The sequence below is a fragment of the Pygocentrus nattereri genome, chromosome 8, assembly GCF_015220715.1.
Source record: "Pygocentrus nattereri isolate fPygNat1 chromosome 8, fPygNat1.pri, whole genome shotgun sequence".
In the NCBI taxonomy this organism is placed as follows: domain Eukaryota; kingdom Metazoa; phylum Chordata; class Actinopteri; order Characiformes; family Serrasalmidae; genus Pygocentrus; species Pygocentrus nattereri.
This window is the reverse complement of record NC_051218.1, coordinates 9,303,414-9,325,447: the sequence shown is the minus strand read 5'-3', so window position 1 is coordinate 9,325,447 and position 22,034 is coordinate 9,303,414. Positions and strand designations below refer to the sequence as shown.

The 22,034-nt window shown below is 38.1% G+C and overlaps 1 protein-coding gene across 1 annotated transcript in view; it reads right to left on the bottom strand.

Moving 5' to 3' along the window:
• Positions 1 to 21,586, bottom strand: part of LOC108443611 (cyclic nucleotide-gated cation channel beta-1-like) — a 44,727-nt gene extending 23,141 nt beyond the window's left edge. The window contains 17 exon segments of the mRNA XM_037540755.1: positions 2,436 to 2,495; positions 4,372 to 4,533; positions 5,316 to 5,634; positions 9,884 to 9,908; positions 10,002 to 10,077; positions 12,331 to 12,388; positions 14,659 to 14,771; positions 15,413 to 15,503; positions 15,593 to 15,617; positions 16,077 to 16,118; positions 17,169 to 17,274; positions 17,367 to 17,392; positions 17,511 to 17,613; positions 17,697 to 17,760; positions 17,862 to 17,892; positions 18,331 to 18,412; positions 21,516 to 21,586. Of these exon segments, the coding sequence (XP_037396652.1) occupies positions 2,436 to 2,495; positions 4,372 to 4,533; positions 5,316 to 5,634; positions 9,884 to 9,908; positions 10,002 to 10,077; positions 12,331 to 12,388; positions 14,659 to 14,771; positions 15,413 to 15,503; positions 15,593 to 15,617; positions 16,077 to 16,118; positions 17,169 to 17,274; positions 17,367 to 17,392; positions 17,511 to 17,613; positions 17,697 to 17,760; positions 17,862 to 17,892; positions 18,331 to 18,411 (1,382 nt within the window). The 5' untranslated portion in view covers position 18,412; positions 21,516 to 21,586.
• Between the last annotated feature and the right edge of the window lie 448 nt (positions 21,587 to 22,034).

Here is a 22,034-nt window from a genome sequence, read left to right as displayed (position 1 = left end):
GTTTTAAACAGGTGAGCATCTTCACCCTTTAAGGCAAAAAACCATGAACACAAACCCAGTAAACCAGGAGCCATCATCGTTCAGCTGTGAACTCACTCTGACAGTCCAACGCCGTTGCCTTCACATCAGCTAAAGTATCTTCCCATTAGGCTACAATCCATCTGACAGCGCCATTAATCATCCCCGCTATCGTCGTCATTAATCGCCTTTTGACAGGAGCTCAATCTTCGACGAATCTGTTTGTGTTTGCTATCTGAGCGCCGCCGCCATCGTCCACAGAAAACAAGCACTGGATGCTCGACTGGTTACTAGGCAACCGTCAAGGAGGGACCTGTTACTGTGGGACGCGATTCTGTTGCCAGGACAACAGTCCAGATGCTTAATCCACCGTTTGGAATGGATGTTCCCAAAAGCTGTGTTGGCATGAAACCTGTGCTCAAAACTATTATTAATGTGCATCTGACGGTTCAGACTAGCAGCTCTGTGTTCAGTCCCTGTTTCATGAGCGAAGAGCCTGACGAGCACTCGATGGCACTTGAAGATTGAAGGACCAGCCAGCGAGAGCTTCATTTACTTAGGCATCGGCAGAAGAGGGCGCTGAAGAGGCATGTTAGTGTGGGCGGCGGGGGCGTGGCCTCCGCGCCTAATTTGCATACAGACTATAGACACTTTAGAGAGTTTCTCTGTTAGGTTGTTCTTTGTGTCCATTAACAATCACTTAACCCTGTTCTCTCAACACATTTACTCATCTTAAATTGCTTCTTAGTACAGTAAATGGCTGTATTTAGAACCACGAGTTCTTTAAAGAACCATTTTGTGCTTAAATGGTTCTTGGCATGGTGGCACGGTTCTTCCAACTGATGGAGAATGTGTTGTATATGGCCTTATATTGAACCAGTCAAGCTTGTAACAATAGCAGAACCATTTTTGGGGCTATATAGAACCATTTTCAAGAAGGTTCTATGTAGAACCATGTATAACACACTCTCCATCAATCTGACGAACCATTTCACTGCTCAAAGGACCATTTAAGCATGAAATGTTCTATGCAGAACTCGTGGTTTTATATAGAACCATAATAATAATTAGATTGCAAATAAAATAAATACATGAAATAGATTACAATATGTTTACCACATTCTATAACCTTTCAGTGTGGATTTGTAAGTGAAGTCCTGATATTTTTATGAGACATTTATCTGCCCATATAATTAAAAATGATACAAATAATATTTTAAAAATATATATTAAATGATACTCATGTGGCCTTGTGAATCTCAGGGGTCATAAGCGATTGCTTATACCACTTACAACAAGTAACAGCCCTGTAATAATCTAGTCATTTAAAAGTACTTCCTCATCTGGCTGTTCTAGTCTTATCCTTTACTTTTAAGATGTATCTGCAAACTAGTGATTATTATGCTATGCTAAGCTAAGCTAATGGGCTCTGACACTTTAAACTTGCCAAAATGTTTCAGTGCATTTATTTATCTGGTAACACTTTACTTAAGGGATTTCTAAGTCTTTCAATACAACTGACCTAAACCTATATAAATATATATAAAGGCTTATTACAACAAGCAGTAGTTATCATAACACTTGCTACCTTTATACTTTATGTCAGTTGAAAAGGGCTCTATATAGCACTTAAAAAGGGTTCTTCTATTGTTACAAGCTTGACTTAACAGTAGAACAAAAAACAAAAACGGTTCAATATAGAAAAGGTTCTACACTGTTAGAAATGAACATACCATGCAGGTACATGATTCAGTCATCAAGGTACAAGCTTGATGGAGTTGGAGTCAGTACAACTTAGAAAATATCATTTCAATGATTCTGGTACAGTTTTGTTCCCTGACTAAAGATACTGGGATGTACCCCTGAGGGTACCACCACAGTGACAAGAGGGGTACTGCCCCAGTGACAGTGTCGTACCCTTTTTTCTGAGTGTATACAGTAGAACAAAAAATGAAAAAGGTTTAAAAAAGTTCATAAACCACCATCTGCAGCACATTCTCCATCAGTCTGAAGAACCCTTTCATGATGCAATGAACCCTTTATGGACCCCAGTGGACAATATGCGGTTCTATATGAAACCTTTTAGAAAATGGTTCTATATAGCACCCAAAAGGGTTCTTTCTATTGTTATGATGTCAAGCTTGTAACAATAGATGAATCCTTTTGGGTGCAATATAGAACCATTTTCTAAAAGGTTCTATATAGAACCATCTATAACACATTCTTGCACAATTTCCATCAACCTAAAGAACCCTTTCATATTGCAAGGAACCCTTTAATCATGCGAAGGGCTCTTCATGGTTCTATATAGAGCCATTTCCTTTACTAAAGAACCCTTGAAGAACCTTCAGTAAAGTGGATTCTTTCTGTGTGTATTCATGCATAGTAGCTGTGCCTGCTCTAGGGTATGGCCTTACTCAGTGACTTTATTCTGTGAGTCTTCCACTTCACTCTCCTCGTCCCGCAGCACCTGTAACCTGGTACACAGACACATGAGAAGGTGAGTTTCTACACCTGAGTGTTAATATTCCTGCATCCTGCCTGTGTTTATATGAGTCTGCTTCTGAGTGTGTGACACTGTATACATGCAGGAACTATCAGGTCCATAAATATTTGGATGCTGACGAATTTATTAATTTAGCTGTCTGATGCAACATATTGCAGTTGAAATTACATCATGAATGGGCTCACAAGTAATTGGACAAGCTAACATAATCAACAATGAAATTGTTACTTTTATGCTTGCTTGCAAATCCTTTTCCGTCAATGACTGCCTGAAGTCTGGAGCCCATAGATATCAACAGATGCTGACTTTCTTCCCTGGTGGTTCTCTGCCAGGCCTTCGCTGCAGCTGTTTTCAATTCTTGCTTGTTCTTGAGGTTTTTTACTTTCAGTTTTGCCTTCAGTAAGTGAAATACATGCTTGGATCGAAGTCAGCTGACTGACTTGGTCATTGCAGAACATTCCACTTCTTTGTCTTAAAATAGTATTGGGCTGCTTTTGCAGTGTGCTTCCTATCCCTGTTTGTCTGCACTGTGAAGCACCGTCCAGCATGTTTTGAGGAATTTGGCTGAATCTGAGCAAGTAATAAAGGTACACTTTTCATAAATCAAGGTACAAAAAATGTAAATGCACCCTCAAAGGTACAGCAAAAGTTTCAACTGTTTATCCTAAATAAGTTTTTATTTGTAACTTTTCATAATCTAATTCTGTTCTAAAGCAGAACAATAAAATTAGGCTGGAGAGAAGACAGGGTGTGCAAAGTCCGTGTAACTTCAGGAATATAATTGTAATGGGTTGTGGTACAGTTATTTTTTTAACTAAAGATACTGAAGACGTACACTTAAGGGAGCCAGCTCAGTGACAGTTTAGTGTCTTTTTAATATAACTCCTCGCCCTTTGCTCAGAGGGCAAAGGAAAACACTAACTTTATTCTGAACAATGTGAACCCAGCCAGCGTATGCTTATGTACTGCCATTAATGCAACATCACTGAACACGCCTGGAGGAGAACACTAACCTCCACTTCTGTTACGTCAGATTATAGACCATCTTACCCACCCAGGAAGAGCAAGGGCAGGTGTGGTCTCTTGGAGTCCTCACCACGGAGGGCTGTAGTACTCAAACTTGCAATCTTCTGATGATGGGGCCAACACTTAATCAGTTGTTGCTGCTTTTGTCATTAATCAGTAGGTGCTGTTTGGCTACCTCTGATCTGGCCTTCCTGTTTGAGGCTTACTAGCAGTATACATCTTGTGGTAATCCCTCTGTATACGTCCTTTCTAGATTGTTGACCTTAACAGAGATAAGCCTATAGCCTGGAGGGTGTTCTCGATCTGGCCAACTTTCGTGGAGTAGAGAAATATTTTTTATGTCCTGTTTCACAGTTTACTGGGCCTTTTTGAAGTTTCTGAGCTGACCAGTTCATTCTTTTTTAAAGAATGTCCCAGATAGTTAATGTATAGTTTAGAGTTCATTTATAGTTTTAGTTCTCTGACTGGTTTGTTTTCATATTTCAGTCTAATGATGCCTTGCTATGCTGGCAGTGAAGCTCTTGTGACTTCAGACTGAGAGTTAACAGCAACAGATTCCAAGCGCAAATGCCACAATTGAAATCAATTCTAGATCTTTCATCTGCTCACTTTTAAGTGAAACTATGAGGAATAACACACACTTGGCTATGCTGAGCTCCACATCTGATTTGATTCAATTTCAACTCAAATATGTTTAATTTACACTCCAATATGTGGTAGTACGCTAGATAAAATACATTTCATAAGATTTGAGCTCAAATATGCTCTATAGAAGTTACTGAACACTGTGTGTTAACTGTGTGTGTTATGAGTGTAATTACTCTGGCTCTGGTTCTGGTTCTGGCTCTGTCTCCTCCTCCACCTCTATGATGGTGCTGTGCATGGCCAGTCTGGCTTTGGCCAGCTCTCTGACTGCCTGTTCCGCCGTCTGCCTCGCCACCTCTTCAGCCATCCTCGCCATCTCCAGACGCTCCAGGCGCAACCTACAGCAGTGTTCAACAAACTCCTGTCATTTACTTTCATTGCAGTGGATGGGCTCTGGCTCAAACAGCTTCTGAGAATTCCTGAAAAAAAAGTACCTGAGCTTTTTTCACTGACCAAACTTTTGTTATTCTTAATGAGGAATTCCACCTTTTTAATTTTCTGCATAAAATTCAGAGAGGTTTGATATAAAGGATGTAAAGTGGTTCATTGTAGAGAAACATGCCTGAGATATCTTTACAGTGGTCGTGATAGGAACCAGGGGTCACAGTGTCTACAACACAATTATAGACATTTTACTTCTTATCTAAAATGACCACTGAACTTAAACATGTCACTTTTATATTTTTATAAAATGTATTAGTTTTTATATGTAATGTTGATAGTAAAATAGTGGTAAATCGCACCTTACTTGCATCTCTCCATCATAAATACACTTTAAAAATGTGTTTCAAAAAGTTTTTTATCTCAGAAATATCGTTAAGCAATGTTTCAGGCACCGCACAACATACTCATAACCATTTTGTGTAACAACGTCTTGTAAAAACAAGGAAACCTGGTATGTAACTGTGGCTTACAATATAATATATAATAACCATGTGGGTTGTTTGCTTCTGTTTGTTAGTCATCTAACAGTACCAGCTGATATTAAAATGGAGCTGTTTTTTGTGCATATTTCTATATTTTCTATATTCTATATTTTTTTGGAGAACTTTTGTGTCTCAATATTGTTTGAGCTCAAATTACTGTAATTAAAAATTATGGAACATCTCGCATATCTAACCGTTCCTCTATAGTTGCAATGGCGTTGTTCTCTGCCTCTTTTCTGATACTCTCGATGAAGGGTGTCCATCGTCCGGTTTGGGTCTCAGCATCTTCCCACTGTGTGCATGAGCCTGTCACTGACTGGTGGATGCTCAGAGAACTCGCTGGTTCTGGTTCTGATTGTTCCACTGGCTCTGATTGTGCCAAACTCTGCAGGACCCCTGAAGGCTCTGACGTTGAGGAAGGCTGCTCAGATCTCCTCTCCTGGACGGGTACCACCTCCTCTGGACCGACCTCCTCAAGAACCATGTCTGCATGAGTAGGCCTAACATGGACAACTGGTGATAGAGACAGTGGGGAGATGTGTTCATGCACTCTTAGTTGGTTCTTCACTTAAAGGAATAGTTTGGGGGAAAGTTAAATTTACACAGTTGACTTTAGTCATTCTTATTAAATGATAAATTAGTGCTCATACAAGTGAAAAGGATACTTTAAACTATTAAACTGAAGAAATACATCTAAAAATAAGTACATATAAATAATAAAGTATAAGTAAAAATATGGAGATAAAGCCAACAAAAATGTTATTGTCATCATGAGATATTTTTCAGCCAGTATCACAATGATTGACACAAATAATAATAATAATAATAATAATAATAATAACTATATACTCTCAGAGCCCCTTGTGGCTCGGGGGCCCTAGGTGACTGATTGTTTTGCTTGTAGTATGAAATGCAAATACAGTCATATGCAAAATTATGCCCCCTGGTCAAACAAAGTTTTCTTAATTTTCTAAGTGAACACGTCCATTAAATAAGACTTTTTTCTGCAAATTTTTGTAAACTATTTATGATTTATTTGCTGAGTTCAACAATATGCCATAACTTTTGCACAGTCAACATTTTCTTTTCTTTTTTCCAATATGTTATATTCAGCAAATAAACTGTAACTGTGCATTAAAATGTGCAGAAGTGTGTTCTCTGTAGATGACCTGCTCATTATTTTCAAATTAATAAAACGTGGAATTTGACCAGGGCGCCCAAACGCTTCCAAATGACTGTTCAAACCGTTATCTACAAAAGGTGGACAAAAAGCCTTGAAACACCAGACAGGATCAACTATGTTTATGTTAAAAGCAGAATCAGATATTTTTGCCTGGCTGCTCCTTTAACGTTGAGAATGGCAAAGCCCCATTTGAAAGGTGGTATCATGAATGCCTCAAATGAGGTTCTGTGGTTCACGGCTCACTTTAGAAAAATAAATGCCACTGTGGTGACCGCAAAACAGTTCATTACTATTTCTTCTTTATTTATCATTGTAACATGTGTACAACAGCTCACTAATACATTATTTTATCACGTTAACATAAAGTCCCCAGTTTTACTACAGCTTTTCTACTGCTGCTTGAAAACATAGGCCACATTTATTAGTGAAGGCAATGAAGAGGGGCTTACATAATAGGGTCAGGGAGAAGTGCAGAAGTGAATGCTGGTTTGCATTACATGTGCAAATTGAAAATGTTTGTTTATCTTCAAAGACTTTTTCAAATGTCGATATAATTAAATCTTTAAGGTGTAAACAAGGTCATCCCGAGTGGTTTGATGTTAAATGTTCCGTTCTAGAGACATTCAATCAGAACCGTTCACAGTGGTGGTGATAGAAACCAGACGTCTGAAGCATTTGATTAATGCCTCTAAAAGCTCCCTCACAAGTTGTTACATGAAATAGTTATAAACACACTGCACAATGTCTGAGACATTGTTTTACAATAGTTTTGGGGAGGTTTTGCTTTAAAATGTAGATTTGAATTCATTCCAGGTGGAGAGGTACATGCAGGGTGTTTACAGCAAATAGTCCCAGAAGAAAACTTGTTTTTTTAGATTTACCACTATATTACTATTAATAACATTACATATTAAAACTCAGAAGACAAGTGAAGGTTCACTGCTGGTTTTGGATAGCAAATAAAATGGCTGGAGACACCTCTGGTTCTTATCACCAACATTCCTCATCAAACTACTCTGAATGACTTTTTTTACATTTCAACCACTGAAACGTGCAGAAATTGTGTTGAAATTCCTCTTTAAGACTCACATCAAATTGTAGAAGGGCATTTAGCAGCATGATTCTCACATTCATTACTGGTTAAAACTTGGACGACACACAGATCTACTGCAAGTCTTTATAATCGGGCCATTCAATCTTGAATGTGTTTGCAAGATTTTGCAAGATTATTTGTTCAAAACTGAGTCAAATGAGTAAAAAAGATAAGTACAGTGAGTGGAAAGAATTAAAATGAAAAAATATATTTAGCAGGCCCACGTCAAGCATCCAGTGCTATTATAGAAAGTTGCCTTATTTTTATGTGCAGAAGAAATTTCAGTAGTTTTCCAGTAGAAAAATATTATATCGTCACTGTCCATATGAAAAACAAGTATCTCCAAAATGGTAACTTCCCAGTATGGGGCAAAAACCTTCCTTACTTTCAATGTAAGTATAATATAAAGATATTTTATTTAAAGCATTTTTGGAGTAATCTTATTGGTCCAGCCACTGAGACATTTTCACACAATGTAAAGGAAAGCTGTGTCACTCAAACTACACAGAAAACTACAAATGGTAAAAAATAGAGATTATTATTATTTTTTTGGACAGAGATAATATACAGTACTTACTTTTATGAGTGCCACAGGTGTCAGGTGGGTTCATAGTAAATGAAGTAAATTTCTCCTGCACCTTTTTTGTCTCTTGGATTTTTTACATTTTGAAGTACATTCAACATTGTATGGCCTTATAATGATCACTGCATTACAAACAACAAAAATCCACCCATAACATGTATGATAAATATGTATACAACAACAGATGTCCCTTTATAATATATCCTCAATTACAAAAATAAAAACTATGTTACATATTCAAACACTGCTAATGTGAAATATAATAAAATATTTGAAATGTATATATAAAATAGTTTAGTTGCCAAGAGAAAGATAAGTATTACAATAATGTGAATTCATAGCTGCCAGATTGCTCATCTCAACCTGCTACTGACGTAAGGTGAAACGCTCTGAAGTGATTCCCTTGTCTTCTCCATGAGTGTGAACTTGGGGGTTCAGGGTAAGAAGGTGCAAAATCTGGTTTGATGTGACATTTTTGCTATCAAGTCTTCATGGAGTCAACCAGATATCAGTACCAGTCAAAAGCTTGGGCACACCTACTTGTGTATATATATATGATTTTGTTCCCATTTATTTTTACTATTTTCCACATATTAGAAGACAAAATGTGCTTATCTTAACCGTGAAATAGCACATGGATTACCAAACTCTGAAATGTTGATCAGGTAGGGCCACGCAATACAGCTGACTGGCAAAATGACTTTAAATGGGCATTCTGGCCTAAAATTAGACTTTAATGTAGATTTTTATGTAGTATTTTATAGAGCAGCATTATATCCCTCAGCCACACCTGTTAGATTTTTGTGGTAGAATCCACAATTTTATATTATTTTCATGTTTTCATTCATCAGTGTTCTCACTACAACACCCAGCATGCTTTGGGAATTCCTGTGGCGTCAGTCAATCCTTGCTGCTAGCCTAGCCACTGGTCTACAGACAAATGAATACGAAACAGCTAGTTTTAGTGTAACTCCAACCAAATTGTTAAGAAAACAATGATTCTATCTTTTAATCCTTTTAGCCAGAGAAAAGAAGCCAAACTGAGGCAAGAAATCCAGATAACCAGATGACTGTCTTGCTAACTTTAGCTTTCAGCTTGTTCCCCTGCTTCATCTGTCCACTGTAATGATGACTTGCAGACAGTTACCACTGTTGTAAGATATTCAGCTCCCTAGCAGTGATGTTAGCTATGTGCCTTTCTCCTGCATTTGCCAGCTAATGTGATTTAAAGACACTTTTCAGAAATGCTTGCCTGCTAAATCCACCTCAAAGCAGCTGTGGTTTTCAGCATTCCTCCTACATTCAAGTTAACAACAAGGGTATTCCTAATCTTGAAACTGGAATATCTTACTCTGGAGACTAAGAAAATGCTTGAAGGCGTTTTTACAACAGATGTAGTGCTGGTAATATCTTTTGTTTTTGGCCAGAGCTTCCCTTTATGATACTCAAACTTTTGACTGGTACTGTAAATCAGACATCAATAATCTAAAAAATACAGCCAGAGTCCTTAAGTGTGTGGTTTGTTTATCAGTCTGTCTGGCTAGGTGTCTGTCTGAGCTAAGGGACAGTGCCCGACTCTTCCTCAGTCTTCTCCTCCTCTTTTTGTTTAAGGGGCTCTCAGTGGCCTCCCCCCTGAAACAGAAGGAGAAGACGAACTGGGTTAGAGGTTGGCTGGACACTGGCCGAACAAAGCTGACCACAGACGACTGGTCACCCAATTCCAGTCTTTGCTGGAGCTGCCCAAGGCTGAGGCTGTCTGCATTCTTTGGTTTTGCGACTGTATTAGAGGAAGTGTTTTGTTGTTATTCATGCAGTGATCTTTACATGAGGAGATAAAACCCTGTAGCCATTTCCAGCTCTTATAGAGAAGAAGTGGAGGAAGGGAAAAGAACGTTTTACTCACCGTTTTGCACAACGTCTGCCGCCTCCTGGAAAAAAAAAACAAAAATAGGAAGTCATTTGAGGAATAATTATCCAGAAAATGTTAAAAGGAAGCTGAAGGTTTGTGGGTCCTGACTCACCCCATGCTCCTCTTTGCTTCTTATGACAGGCTGTGGTAGAGCCAGGCCTAGACCATGGACGATCCATCCCATCATGCTATGAGTGACAATGAGATACAATAAAAAAAAATAATGCTTTGGCGACGTTGTACTTGAGACAGTTATGCCATAACGTTACAGGGAACTGACTCAAAATGAATTGCAGTGTAATTTCATATATCATACATCATTCTTCTGTTTTCACTTATCTCTGTATGCACATTGAGTGACTGTCGGTTTTTGTGAATCGTCTCACTAAATACATTGTGAGTCAAACTTGTGTGGGAAAGAACCTTGCTAAGTGGAATTTTATAAACTGTTGATAATGTTTACAAAGATATTCAGTGATATAAGTTTTTAACACTTTGTGCAGAGTGAAAGTTAGCCTAGTGTTTTAACCAGCTAGCTAATCTGTATGCCAGTGCTAATATTACTCATAGACAGCTAGTTAACTATGAGGCTAGCTTTAATGTAGTAGGTAGTGCAGCTTCAAACTTTGATAACTTATACATTTTTCCCTTTTTGCCTTTAGGTTTCTAGACAAATTGTTTGGAATTTGATCTTTTGGCACCTGTATTTTTGAAGAGCATGCTAAGGCTGCCTGAGACAGAGAAAAGCGGAGAAAGACAGTTTCGCTGATTCCTTATGAATTGTCATGAATACAAATATAAGGGTCATTCTACAGAAACGTCCATTTTTATATCTATCCATAGGTGTCACTGCTGTTACCAGTCTTCATTGGTGGTACACATAAGAAAGGTAACACCGGTGACAGTAACACTGGTGACATTTTTTTACTGAAAATGCATTCTACAAAATGACTGTTACAGAGCATCAAACCACATGTTGTCAATCACGGAATATCCACTAAACTATGTAATAGTATCCATTTCTGCTCCATTTTTCCACAATTGCCTAGGAATAAAGTAGGTCGCACCAGTGACTTCAACTAAAAGCTTCATATGAAATCATGAGCTAATGAGAACGTTTCTGATTACTGAAAGACACAGTGGACTTACCATGTGCTTTTTTCCTAGATCCTCAGAAAATGGGTAAAAGGAAATTAAGTGATGTCATTAGTGTGATTTTTATTTCAAATTAAGAGATTTTTTTGTTATGTGGTAACACCAGTGACACGACTCCTGGAGACAACTTTCATTATATATTTTATAATATTTATTTGCCATTTGTTTTCTTTGTCATTTAATTTATATATTTTATAGTCATGCATAGATTATTGCAGTTAGAATGGCAGGAAAATGTTTTTTTCTTCAAAATATAGCACCCTTTACACACCTTAACACCCTTTGTGGGGACGAGCACTTCTGCGGTGCTACGAATTCTAGATAACTGATTTAATTGGCATTGCTAAATTGATGGCTCAAGGTGTAATGGTTAAATAACTTTAGTTTTAACTAAAGTTTTATATCAAAATATAGTTTTATATCAAAATATAAATAAATTGTGACCCTAACATATTTTTCAAGTGTAATATATCTGTAAACGTTAGGGACACAAAAACGGACATTATTGTAGAATGACCAATAAAACCCTGAAATAACTCAATCTTGATCAAGACTTAAGTTTGTCTATCAAAGTTACTTCCCTCACAATAGAATTGAACTTGGAAAACTACATTAGCTATGGAATATGAACTTTGCTAAGCTTCATTAAACCAGCTAATCTAAACTGAATATCAGAGCAAAACCTTGTATATCCATTTTAATTTTCAGTTTTTGACATCATTTGAAAATACCTGATGTCCTTCATATTGTGTGTAAATTTCATAATGAATGTACCAAAAGTAAACAGCCCAGAACTGCTTGGAAAAATGTCTGGCTCTATTCACTTACATGAAGTGTGTGTACATAGTAAGTGTACATAGTGTATGTTTTTCCTTCTCCTGTACCAGGTTGGAGATATGAGCTTTTGGTCCGACACCAGTGATATGTAAACACATTGATTTTGAATAGAAAAAAGATTTACATCTTGAACTTCTGTATCATTACTGCCGGCAAAAATGGTGCATTTTCTACTTATCTGATATAATGTTACAGCGCATTTGTATCACTGCATCTTTGGGATGTCCAGTTTTAAAAAAGGATGTAAATATGTGTAAATGTCTTAATTGAGAATGTTTTGAGAAAAGAATTCGGAGTACTCGCTTTGAAACACCTAGGAGTATTTAAAGCCTGTATGAATGAATGCTGTTCAGGACAACCCAAGCACCAACACAATGTATACAGCACAGATAAACACAAGCAGAACCAGCTCTGCTAAACCTGTCTGGCATGGTGAGTCTTTAACTTACCTGACCTTTGTATCGACCTCTGTAAGACTGGTCACTGATTCTGGAGGAGGTGACAATACTGTGGGGAAATGAGAAACGGAGATATTTAAAATCTGTATGATTGATTTTTACTTCAACACGCAGAACTACATTAGCGTTCCTAAGTTTGAATGACTTATTAATATATACAGCACTCTCCACAAATATCGCCACCCCAGGTAATCATGAGCAAAATGAGCTGTAAGCTGTATTTTTCTTAAACCTATCTGTGTCACGATTGTTGGCACCTCTGGAAATCTTTATAATCCCTAGTGAAATCAAACTGAAGTATATTTCCATTCATGGTTTATGTTTTAAGTGCACCTGAGTGATTAGCAACACTTACGTGGTCAGCCATGACTTCCTTTTCACTAGGGAATATATATGAGATGAAACACAGGCCAAATTCCCTCAGTCATCCATCATGACAACAATGATGTATTCTCTACATTATAGAATAGAGCAGTGATGTGTGACAAAAGGTTGCTGAGTTGCACACATCAAGAAATGACTACAAGAAAATAGCTAAACAGTGCTCATCTCCACTATCAGGGCAATAAGAAATAAGTTTAAAACTACTGGAGATATTAAGAATCTGCCGGGAAGAGGGTGAATGTCTGTACTGACACCATGCAAAGTGAGGAGGATGGTTCAAGTGCACAAGGACTCTCCATGGATCACAGATTGGGAACCACAATCAAACACTAATACCATTATACTTATATAACCAAAAGTTTGGGGGTTGCCAGAAGGAAGCCTCTGCTGTCAAGGACCAACAATCTCCTACAATTTGTCAAATGTTACTGGAACTTTCAGTGAGACCGTGTTCTACAGTCAGATTTTTCTGGCAACAAATCCCAGAGGTGAGCTTGGTGTGGACACAAATATAGCCATGCAGAAAATAAATAAAATCAAAACCTCAACGCCTCAACCAGGAAGCTTAAACTGGACCAGAGTATGGATCTTCCAGCAGGACAGTGATCCAAAGTGCACCTCAAAATCAACATGAAAATGGTTTACTGACCAGAGAATTAAAGATTTGCCATGGTCACCCCAGTCATCTGACCTAAACCCCCACAGTGTGGTTTGGAAAGGAAGACAAAGTATTAAATGAACAGGTGCCAACAATTGTGGCACACATAGATTTGAGAGAAATATTTATTTAGATTTAGCGCTGTCGCCTCACAGCAAGAAGGGCCTGGGTTCAGTTCCCTGGCTGGGTGTCCAGGGTTCTTTCTTTGTGGAGTTTGCATGTTCTCCCTGTGTCTGCGTGGGTTTCCTCCAGGTTCTCCGGTTTCCTCCTTCAGTCCAAAGACATGCAGCCAGGCCAATCGGACATGCTAAATTGCCCCTAGGTGTTAGTGCGTGCGTGGGTGTGTATGTCTGTCTGTCTGCCCTGCAATGGACTGGTGACCTGTCCAAGGTGTATCCTGCCTTCCGCCCAATGACTGCTGGGATAGGCTCCAGTACCCCCCACGACCCTGAGGGAGAAGCGGCTTAGAAAATATGTGTGTGTGTGTGTGTGTGTGTGTGTGTGTGTGTGTGTGTGTGTGTGTGTGTGTGTGTGTGTGTGTATGTGTGTGTGTGTGTAAATGAAAGAGCAAAACAATAAGCAACAAAGAACATTTTTAGAGCATGCTTACCAAGGGTGCCAATATTTGTGGAGGGCACTGTAAGTTCAGATTGTCATATTAATACTTTACTATTTTATTTCATAGATAACAAATCTATGATAAAAACAAATCATTTTCAAGAATTCTGTAAACAAAATAAAATTGGGCAAAATAATAAATCAAATCAAAGAAAACAAACAACCTGCTGTAATACTGTATACTGTAAAAGAATGTAATTTTTAACAATTTCTTTTATTTCATCTCCACATTTGACATATTTTAGATAGTAATTTAATTATAATTTCATTTTCTATGCTACACTTTTTTCAGTTGTTGTAGAATAAAGTGTTTTATGAAACCATGTATATTTGATGCCGAAAAAGTGAAAAGTGAAGGCACAGGCAACCATATAGGATGAAGTGAACGCTCTATAATTGCAAATTATATAGATTTATTTCATTTAGTTTATTTAAGACTGATGGAAGGCTTTCAAGCATCATTTTATGTCCACATTGACTGGGAAATCACTATGAATTCCTCTTTTTATGAGCACAAGAAGACTTAACAGTATCAGTGTCTGTATTGCTATCTGCTTTATTAGCCCTGTTATTACTTGGTTTTGGATGGAAAAGAAGATGAGTGGGATCTCCTGCCTCTCTCTGCAGATAATCTGCGCTGGAAGCTGTGGATTTCGTACCTTTATGTGAACAACGGGATGATCTCTGTGAGCTGCTGTCTGGAAAGTCAGGTGGTCGGGGCATGGGGTAGGGCAGTGCATTCTGCAGACCAGTTTTTATCCAGCCCACCACTCTGTTGGGCAAAGAGAGAATGGATAAAGCCTTTGTAGAATGCATAGAAGGGCTGCTGGACACAGCATGTTCAACACTATGAAAAATAAGACAAATGGTTGTATTGTGTTGCAGCACCTTATCCTAATCTAACTTGACCCCTAACCTCAATCAACATCAGACATCAGGGGCTAATCCTCATCCTGCAGACTCACTCAGACTAAGGTGTTAACTTCAGTCGTCAGTCTCCACAAACAAAATTCAGGCTTCGAGATGGCTGCTACTACTGTTTCCAGCTATGTTAATGTACTCTTATCCATTTTCATAGATAATCGTATGTCACAAAGTGTCAGCAAGTCTATTAGAGATTAAATCTTGACTTGAGGCATTGACTTGACTTGATTTGGGCTATATGTTTTGTATTAAAGCTATATATTTATAGAACTATATTATTGATATTTGTTAACTAACATGCTGGTCTAAGCTGGTCTGCACTGCTTTTTGCTGGTCTAGTGCTGGTCTGGTGCTTCTTTAACTGGTCAACCAGCATGGTCTTGCTGGTTGACCACTATACCAACATCCAAGACACAACATATGCTGGTTTTGCTGAAGATCAGCCATGCTGACCCTTTGCTGTTTTCGCAGCTGAACTGTTGAACTCACCGGGGTTGGAACTGAGCTTGAGGTTGTATTTCAGACACTTCGTCTTCTGAGATCATCTCGACCACTGGAATGTGAGGTAGCGGCTCTGCGTCTGAGGGCAAGACAAACGGTCAGTGACCACTTAAGGCGTAAACTTCACAAGAGAATTTGTTGTAATTCAAGTGCTGTAGAGAAACACACCTGGAATTTCTTCCATATTGTAAATCTGAAAGTAGAAATGTATAAACCAAGCATTAGTAAACACAACAGGGAGTGAATGCATGAGTTACTTTGAATATTCTCTTTATTTATTTCTTGCTAGAACTTGTTTAATGTTGCAGATATTAAGTTAACAGTCTTGTTTAGTAGCCTGATCTTTTCACTACATTATCGTTTATTCAGTTTATTCAATATTAAGTTTATACATTTATTTATTAGGGTATATACTTAATCTATATATTTAACACATAGTGTCTGAAAAGTAAAAATACTACATTATCTGTTTAAAGAGGTCCACAATGAGAGTTCAGCTTCCCTAGTTACAATGTGTTCATTTACTGGTGCAGTGTGTAATTGAAAGGCCTGAAGAGTGTGTTTACATTATGTGTGCATTAGGATGGACTGACTAAATGGGTTTTAGCGAGACACAGATGAGAGGCCAGATACAGCATGCAGCTGTACTTACAGGTGTCTCTGTTTCACACTCCGCCTCACAGGCCTCTGAAATCTGAACAAGAATGCAGTTACACTACAGCACAAAGCTGAAGAGCTAACTGGCTTAAAATCTACTGGGCCATGTCTAACATCTGCCTGATGTTTATGAGTATGGTTATCCTTTATCTAGCCTTAAGATTCCATTTAAATAATTTCCTGATTAAAGGACCTATATCTGTATTACAATTTGTACAGTACTGCACTGAAGTCAAAGACCACCCTTTCATTTATTTAATGCACGTGTTGGGGTCCAGTCCTTGCAGGCCAAAACACTGCAGACTTCGGCACATTGACTCAGTTTAATTTTAAGGCAAGTTTGTTTTAAAAGAAAAAAAAATATTTAGCAGAAATATATTGTTTCCATTATTTAGTGTGTTACAGTTTCCATTCATTTCAGGACACTTGCTTTCCATTTTTCAAAGAAATCTACAGGGATATTTTTCCACATCCCTGAAATTCAGTCTTAGAATTTGGTTGCATTTTCTGTTTCTCACAACATAACTACAAATTTAGATTCATCAATCCACAACACCTTACTCAACATCGTAAATGTCCAGTTTTGGTGTTCATTTTTATTCTTTTTTTAACCATTTCCCTTCCTCAGTAAGGGATTTTGACAGCTACACATCCTTACAGACCCAGAGGGTTGAGTTAAAGTGGCAGTAAGATGTAAATATTTTGTTAGAATCTTGATTGACTGTTTTTTTCCTGATGCTGAGTAATAAGCAAATTGTAATTAACTGCAGTTTTGACTGGAAATGAAATAACAAAAAGGGTAGTCAGTGACTTTTGGAAGGGCTGTACTTTAAAAGAAACGACTTTTTTCTTGAAGCTGATTTTGTCCTGTTATCTGTCTTGCTATTTATCCTTCTTATATGTCTATATATCAGGCTATATATCTTTCTGGTGTGGTCAGGAGAGAACATGATTTAGTTATTTCTACTTCTAACTTTATTTCTATGCTATTAGTTTATCACAAACTATAAATATATATTATAAATAAAAACTAAAATAACAAACTAAAGAAATATGGATATAAATGAGAGTTGATGGCATAAAACACCTCTGTTGTTTCGTCAGGCTCTGTGCTCTTCTGGGTGTATTTAGCCTCTGGCTGAGGCACAACCTTCCCGATTCCCTGAGAGATCCATCCAATCACTCCTGGTCTGCTGAAGGTAGAAAGGTTGGAGTTTTTGCCCAGCATAAAATCATAATTGACGTCAAAAAGTATAACAATAAATAAAATTTTAATCTATTATACCTCTCTGAACCTTCTTCTTCAGAAGCCTGAAAGATAACAAAGAGATTAACATACAAAAAGTTGGCTATGGTAAATCCACTGTATTGGCCATACTGTTGGCCTGCTTTAAGTAAAGATGTTGAATGGAGAGGTAATGAGTTTAACCTTGGCCTCAGAGTTGGCTCTTTGCACGAGGGGGCTTCCTGCTGGCTGGGGCAGAGCGCTCACAAAGCCGTTAGAGAGCCAGTTCAGGACCCCACTCTGAACACTACAGAGGAAAGCAGAGAAACAGAGACATTCAACATAAACCACTATGTCTAATAAGAAAAGGTAGGGGCCAAAACTGCTGACCTGCCCTGGGATGTTTCTGACCCTTGATCATCCTCCCTGATTGATTTCGCTGACTTCAGCTTTCCTGTGAGAATGGAATGAAATGGGAAACATCAGTGGGCTTTAATCACAAGAGCATTTGGTATTTCTTTTAAAATCAGGATGGCTAAGGGAACAGGTGCGTACCTCGGGTTCCTACTGCTTTCCCATTCCCATCCTAGTGACATTCAGGACAGAAAGAGAAAGTAATCAGGTCATATATATATATATATATGTGTGTGTGTGTGTGTGTTTGTGTGTGTGTGTTATGTATACATTAATATGTACACATTGCCTTATCTAATCCACTCGTACCAGAACAACACACATTAACACACCACCACCACATCAGTGTCCACTGCAGTGCTGAGAATTATACACCACCCAAATAATACCTGCACTGTGGTGGTCCTGTGAGGGCCCTGATCTTTGAAGAACAGGTTAGGAGGGGCCTAACAAAGAGGACCACACTACAAAGTGCACCTATGTGGCAAGTGTTGCTGATAAAATAGCCAGTGAGCGTTGATATACATGTAGGGGACATATTATTATTGTTATTATAAAGTATTAATAGTGAATACATATATTACATGGGTCATATTATACAGGTACTTACAGCAACACTGAGCTTCTGTTCTCCCACAGTGTCGGTACCTTCCGGCACCTGAGGCACCACCTTCACCATCCAGTTAAACATCCTATACACAAACACAGTGGCCCACGTTATTAATATTTACATATGATCGCATGCACTCATGGAAATTACATAAACAACACAGGAACAATGGCTTTGCACTTATTCCTTTTCATCAGGGTCCAGCTTTGTTGATATATGATGGAGTGTTTTTCAGAGTCATTGTGTTCCTGGAGTAGTTTTAATGCCAGAACTTCATTTAAAGTCTTACACAAAACACAATATCCTTTTTAGATACGGGGTTTATACCATGGGAAAGCCCCCAGAAGCCCCCATTCAGCTTAACATCCTGTCCCCATCTCCAGGGAAACTCCACAACAGGCACAGAACTAGAATGATGTCAAGTTTGCTCCGTGTCCATCCACAAACAAGAAAATGCCAGACAGGCTTTGGGGAGAACAATGAGGGCCAGCGAGAGGTAGATGGACAGGAAGTAGGGAACATCAGTCAGCAGCTGAACTCTGAGATATCACACACACCCTGACAATTACATTCTCATTTACATTCATACAGTCTCATAGATGCTAAAAGAAACTGGCAACTCTCTAATGAGAGCATCTTTTGGGTGTAAATTAGGGCAATGAAATAAAAGAATTAAATCACTGAAACTTAACTTTTAAAAACAGTTTTATAAATATGAAATTATCCTGGGACTATTATCATTAAGCAGTGGTGGACAGTAACTAAGTAAATGTAATTGGTTACAGTATTTAAGTAGTTTTTTCGTGTATCTGTACTTTACTTAAGTATTTCCATTTTGGGTGACTTTTTATTTTGACTCCACTACATTTCAAAGTCAAATATTTTACTTTTTACTCCACTGCATTATTCAAAATCTGTCATTCCTTTTGGTTTCTGTGTGTATAAAAATGTAACATGTTAAAACAAAAGAAGCGCAAAGCAAGAACACCAATCAGGGCACAGCGGTCACTTTGTTCTGAGCTTGTTTTGACCTGTTAAACTGAAACTTTGCTTGTTTGTAAAAAGTGATTTTAGAGCCACTCACTTCTCCCTGATGGAAACTGTTTGCCTTCAGTGTTTTGTGTCTCACAATCAAATCATTTTAATAGTGATCAGTGTCAGACTAATTAATGACATTTTATTAAAAAACTGGTTTACCAAGAGAGACACTGGAGTATTTTCACCTAAACTGAGTTCATAAAGCGAGTCTTGTTACAAAAATGATAAGAGGACATCAGAGTCATCAAAGTTTTTTTGTACTTTTACTTTTGGTACTTAAGTACATTTGAAAGCAAATAGAGTAATAGGCAAATTGAGGTCTAGAGTAAGGACTTCTACTTTTACTGGAGTAATATTTTACCTAGGGTATCTCTACTTTAACTCAAGTACATGATTTGTGTACTTTGTCCACCTCTGTCATTAAGTGATGTTAATTTGGTCTCCTGGCGACCATGCATGAACAGCTTCTCCAGAATATCCTGACTTCTTTAATGACCTCATCATGGTTCCTCTGACTGTCCCCATCCTTTTTAACATTCTGCCTTGTATGCTGTGAACTGGGGTTCAATCCCTGCCTGGGAAAGCACCCTACACTATACCAATAACAGTCCTTGGGAAAGACTCTTAACAATGCCTCCACCTACCTGTGTAAAATGATCAAATTGTTAGTCGCTCTGGATAGGAGTGATTCCCAAATGTTCAATGAATAGGTTCATCTCAGAATCTCCAAAATAGAGAGCCTCAGTTTGGTTATCAGGGCTTCCACTGAGAGGTAAAGCTTAACTTGGTCAAGAATCCATTTGTTCTTCCCCAGCACCAAAGTTCAAAGGCCTCAACATTTTTCCTGTTCTCCTATTTCTTATTGTCCAGCTTTCACATCCATAATGAACCATAAAAAAGATCACAATCTGGTCAGTCCTTTTGTTTGTTTGCAGAAACATGTCATTCTATTTGAAGGAATTTCATTCTTTTTAAGCTCCTTCATCTTTGTCCTGTCGAGTGCCAATCTGTGTCATATTTCTTGATTGTTAGATCTTCTGATGTTTATTTATCCAGGTAGGCAAAACTGCACATCTTCTGCATCGGTTCTTCACTGATTGTCACAACCTTTGTTTTCTTCATATTGAGCTTAGGTTTCATTTCCATACCCTGTTCTTTAACTTTCCTTACAGAGATCTTTCTGATTTCCCACTATGAGTGTTGTGTCATCTGTATATCTACGTTTATTGATGTTTCTTCTACCAGTCTTGACTCCTCAATCATCTTCCTCCAGTCCTGCTTCTCTCATTATATGTTCGGCATACAGGTTAAACAAGTATGGAGATAATGGGCAGCCTTGTTGGAGGCTAACAAATAGGTAATTCTAAGAATATTGGTCTGTTATTATATGTTATTATAACATGACTGTATTAGACTGACATTTCACGTTTCTCCTCATTCAGAATGTTAAGACTGGTTGCTCATCACTTTCTCGATCTCGCACTTTCTCCAGCTAATCACTCCATCTGTTCGTTTCTCCACTAAGCACCGTCTTCTACATTTTGCATGCTCTCACGAAAGCATGAAAGAACATGCATAGTGTAGAACTGAATTATCAAACATATTTCTCAAAAAGTGGCTGTTATATAGAATGCTGCAGTATATTCTGTATTGATATTTGAGCTTTTAAAGTATAACAAGAAGAGTCACACACACCTGCCAGGTCTGGGACTAATGGTCATGGTTAGAGTGCTACTGCTTGTGCAATATGTTTTTAGTCATGTATGCATGATTACAGAAAGGATTTGCCTTTCTTGTACTTATTCTGAACACAGTAACTCTAAGTGAGCTGTTCCCTCCGCACAGATAGAACGAAGCTTTGCATCCTTATGTTCTCATCGGGGTCCAAGTCAACTTGTTGAAACTCTTTAACACAGCATCTCTGTAAATTTTTGAATAACTTATAAAAATGCAACACTCAGCAATATTATCTAAAACACATACCTAGCAAACCTCCTCTAATCCCATCCAAGTCGTTTATATGCATGTCTATCCATATAGACTATATCAGTATAGCATCATCAGAAACCCAGTGATGGAAAAGTGCAAAAGTAAGTATGATTTGTCATCAACAAGAAAAATAATAGTAAAATGATGGCTGTTCTTACCTGGTTCCTCAGCAGCAGTGTTACAACCAAGGGAGATCAAGAGGAGCCCAGGACACACCTCAGCGATTTGTGTGTGGATTAGGAGTGAAACAAGACTGCTAATGGGATTACAGCCTGAAGGACAGTGTTGCTTCTTTCAGATTGGGTATAAAAACTTGCAGCAGAACAGAATCAGAATTACACTCTATGTGGAAAAGTGTAATTCAATTCAAATATCATTGTCATATGAAAAAGCAGGCACAGCTGATGTCCAGCAGCAAAGATAATCAAAGGCCAAGAAAGCTCCCCAAATGATCCACAGGTGTCAGCACAACTGCAGTTTGGCAGTTGATTTACTCTGTTTTCTCCTGCACCTTTAACCTCACGGTGGGTAACAGACCCTGCTTGTGAATATCTCCCTGGGTCATTCCCACTGAACTGTTTCCAGTATGCCGAATTCCATGAGGCTCCTCGACTTCGTTCAGTTTGCTTTTTGAAAGAGTTTGTATAAAACTGATTTTTATCTGTAAATGCTTTAAT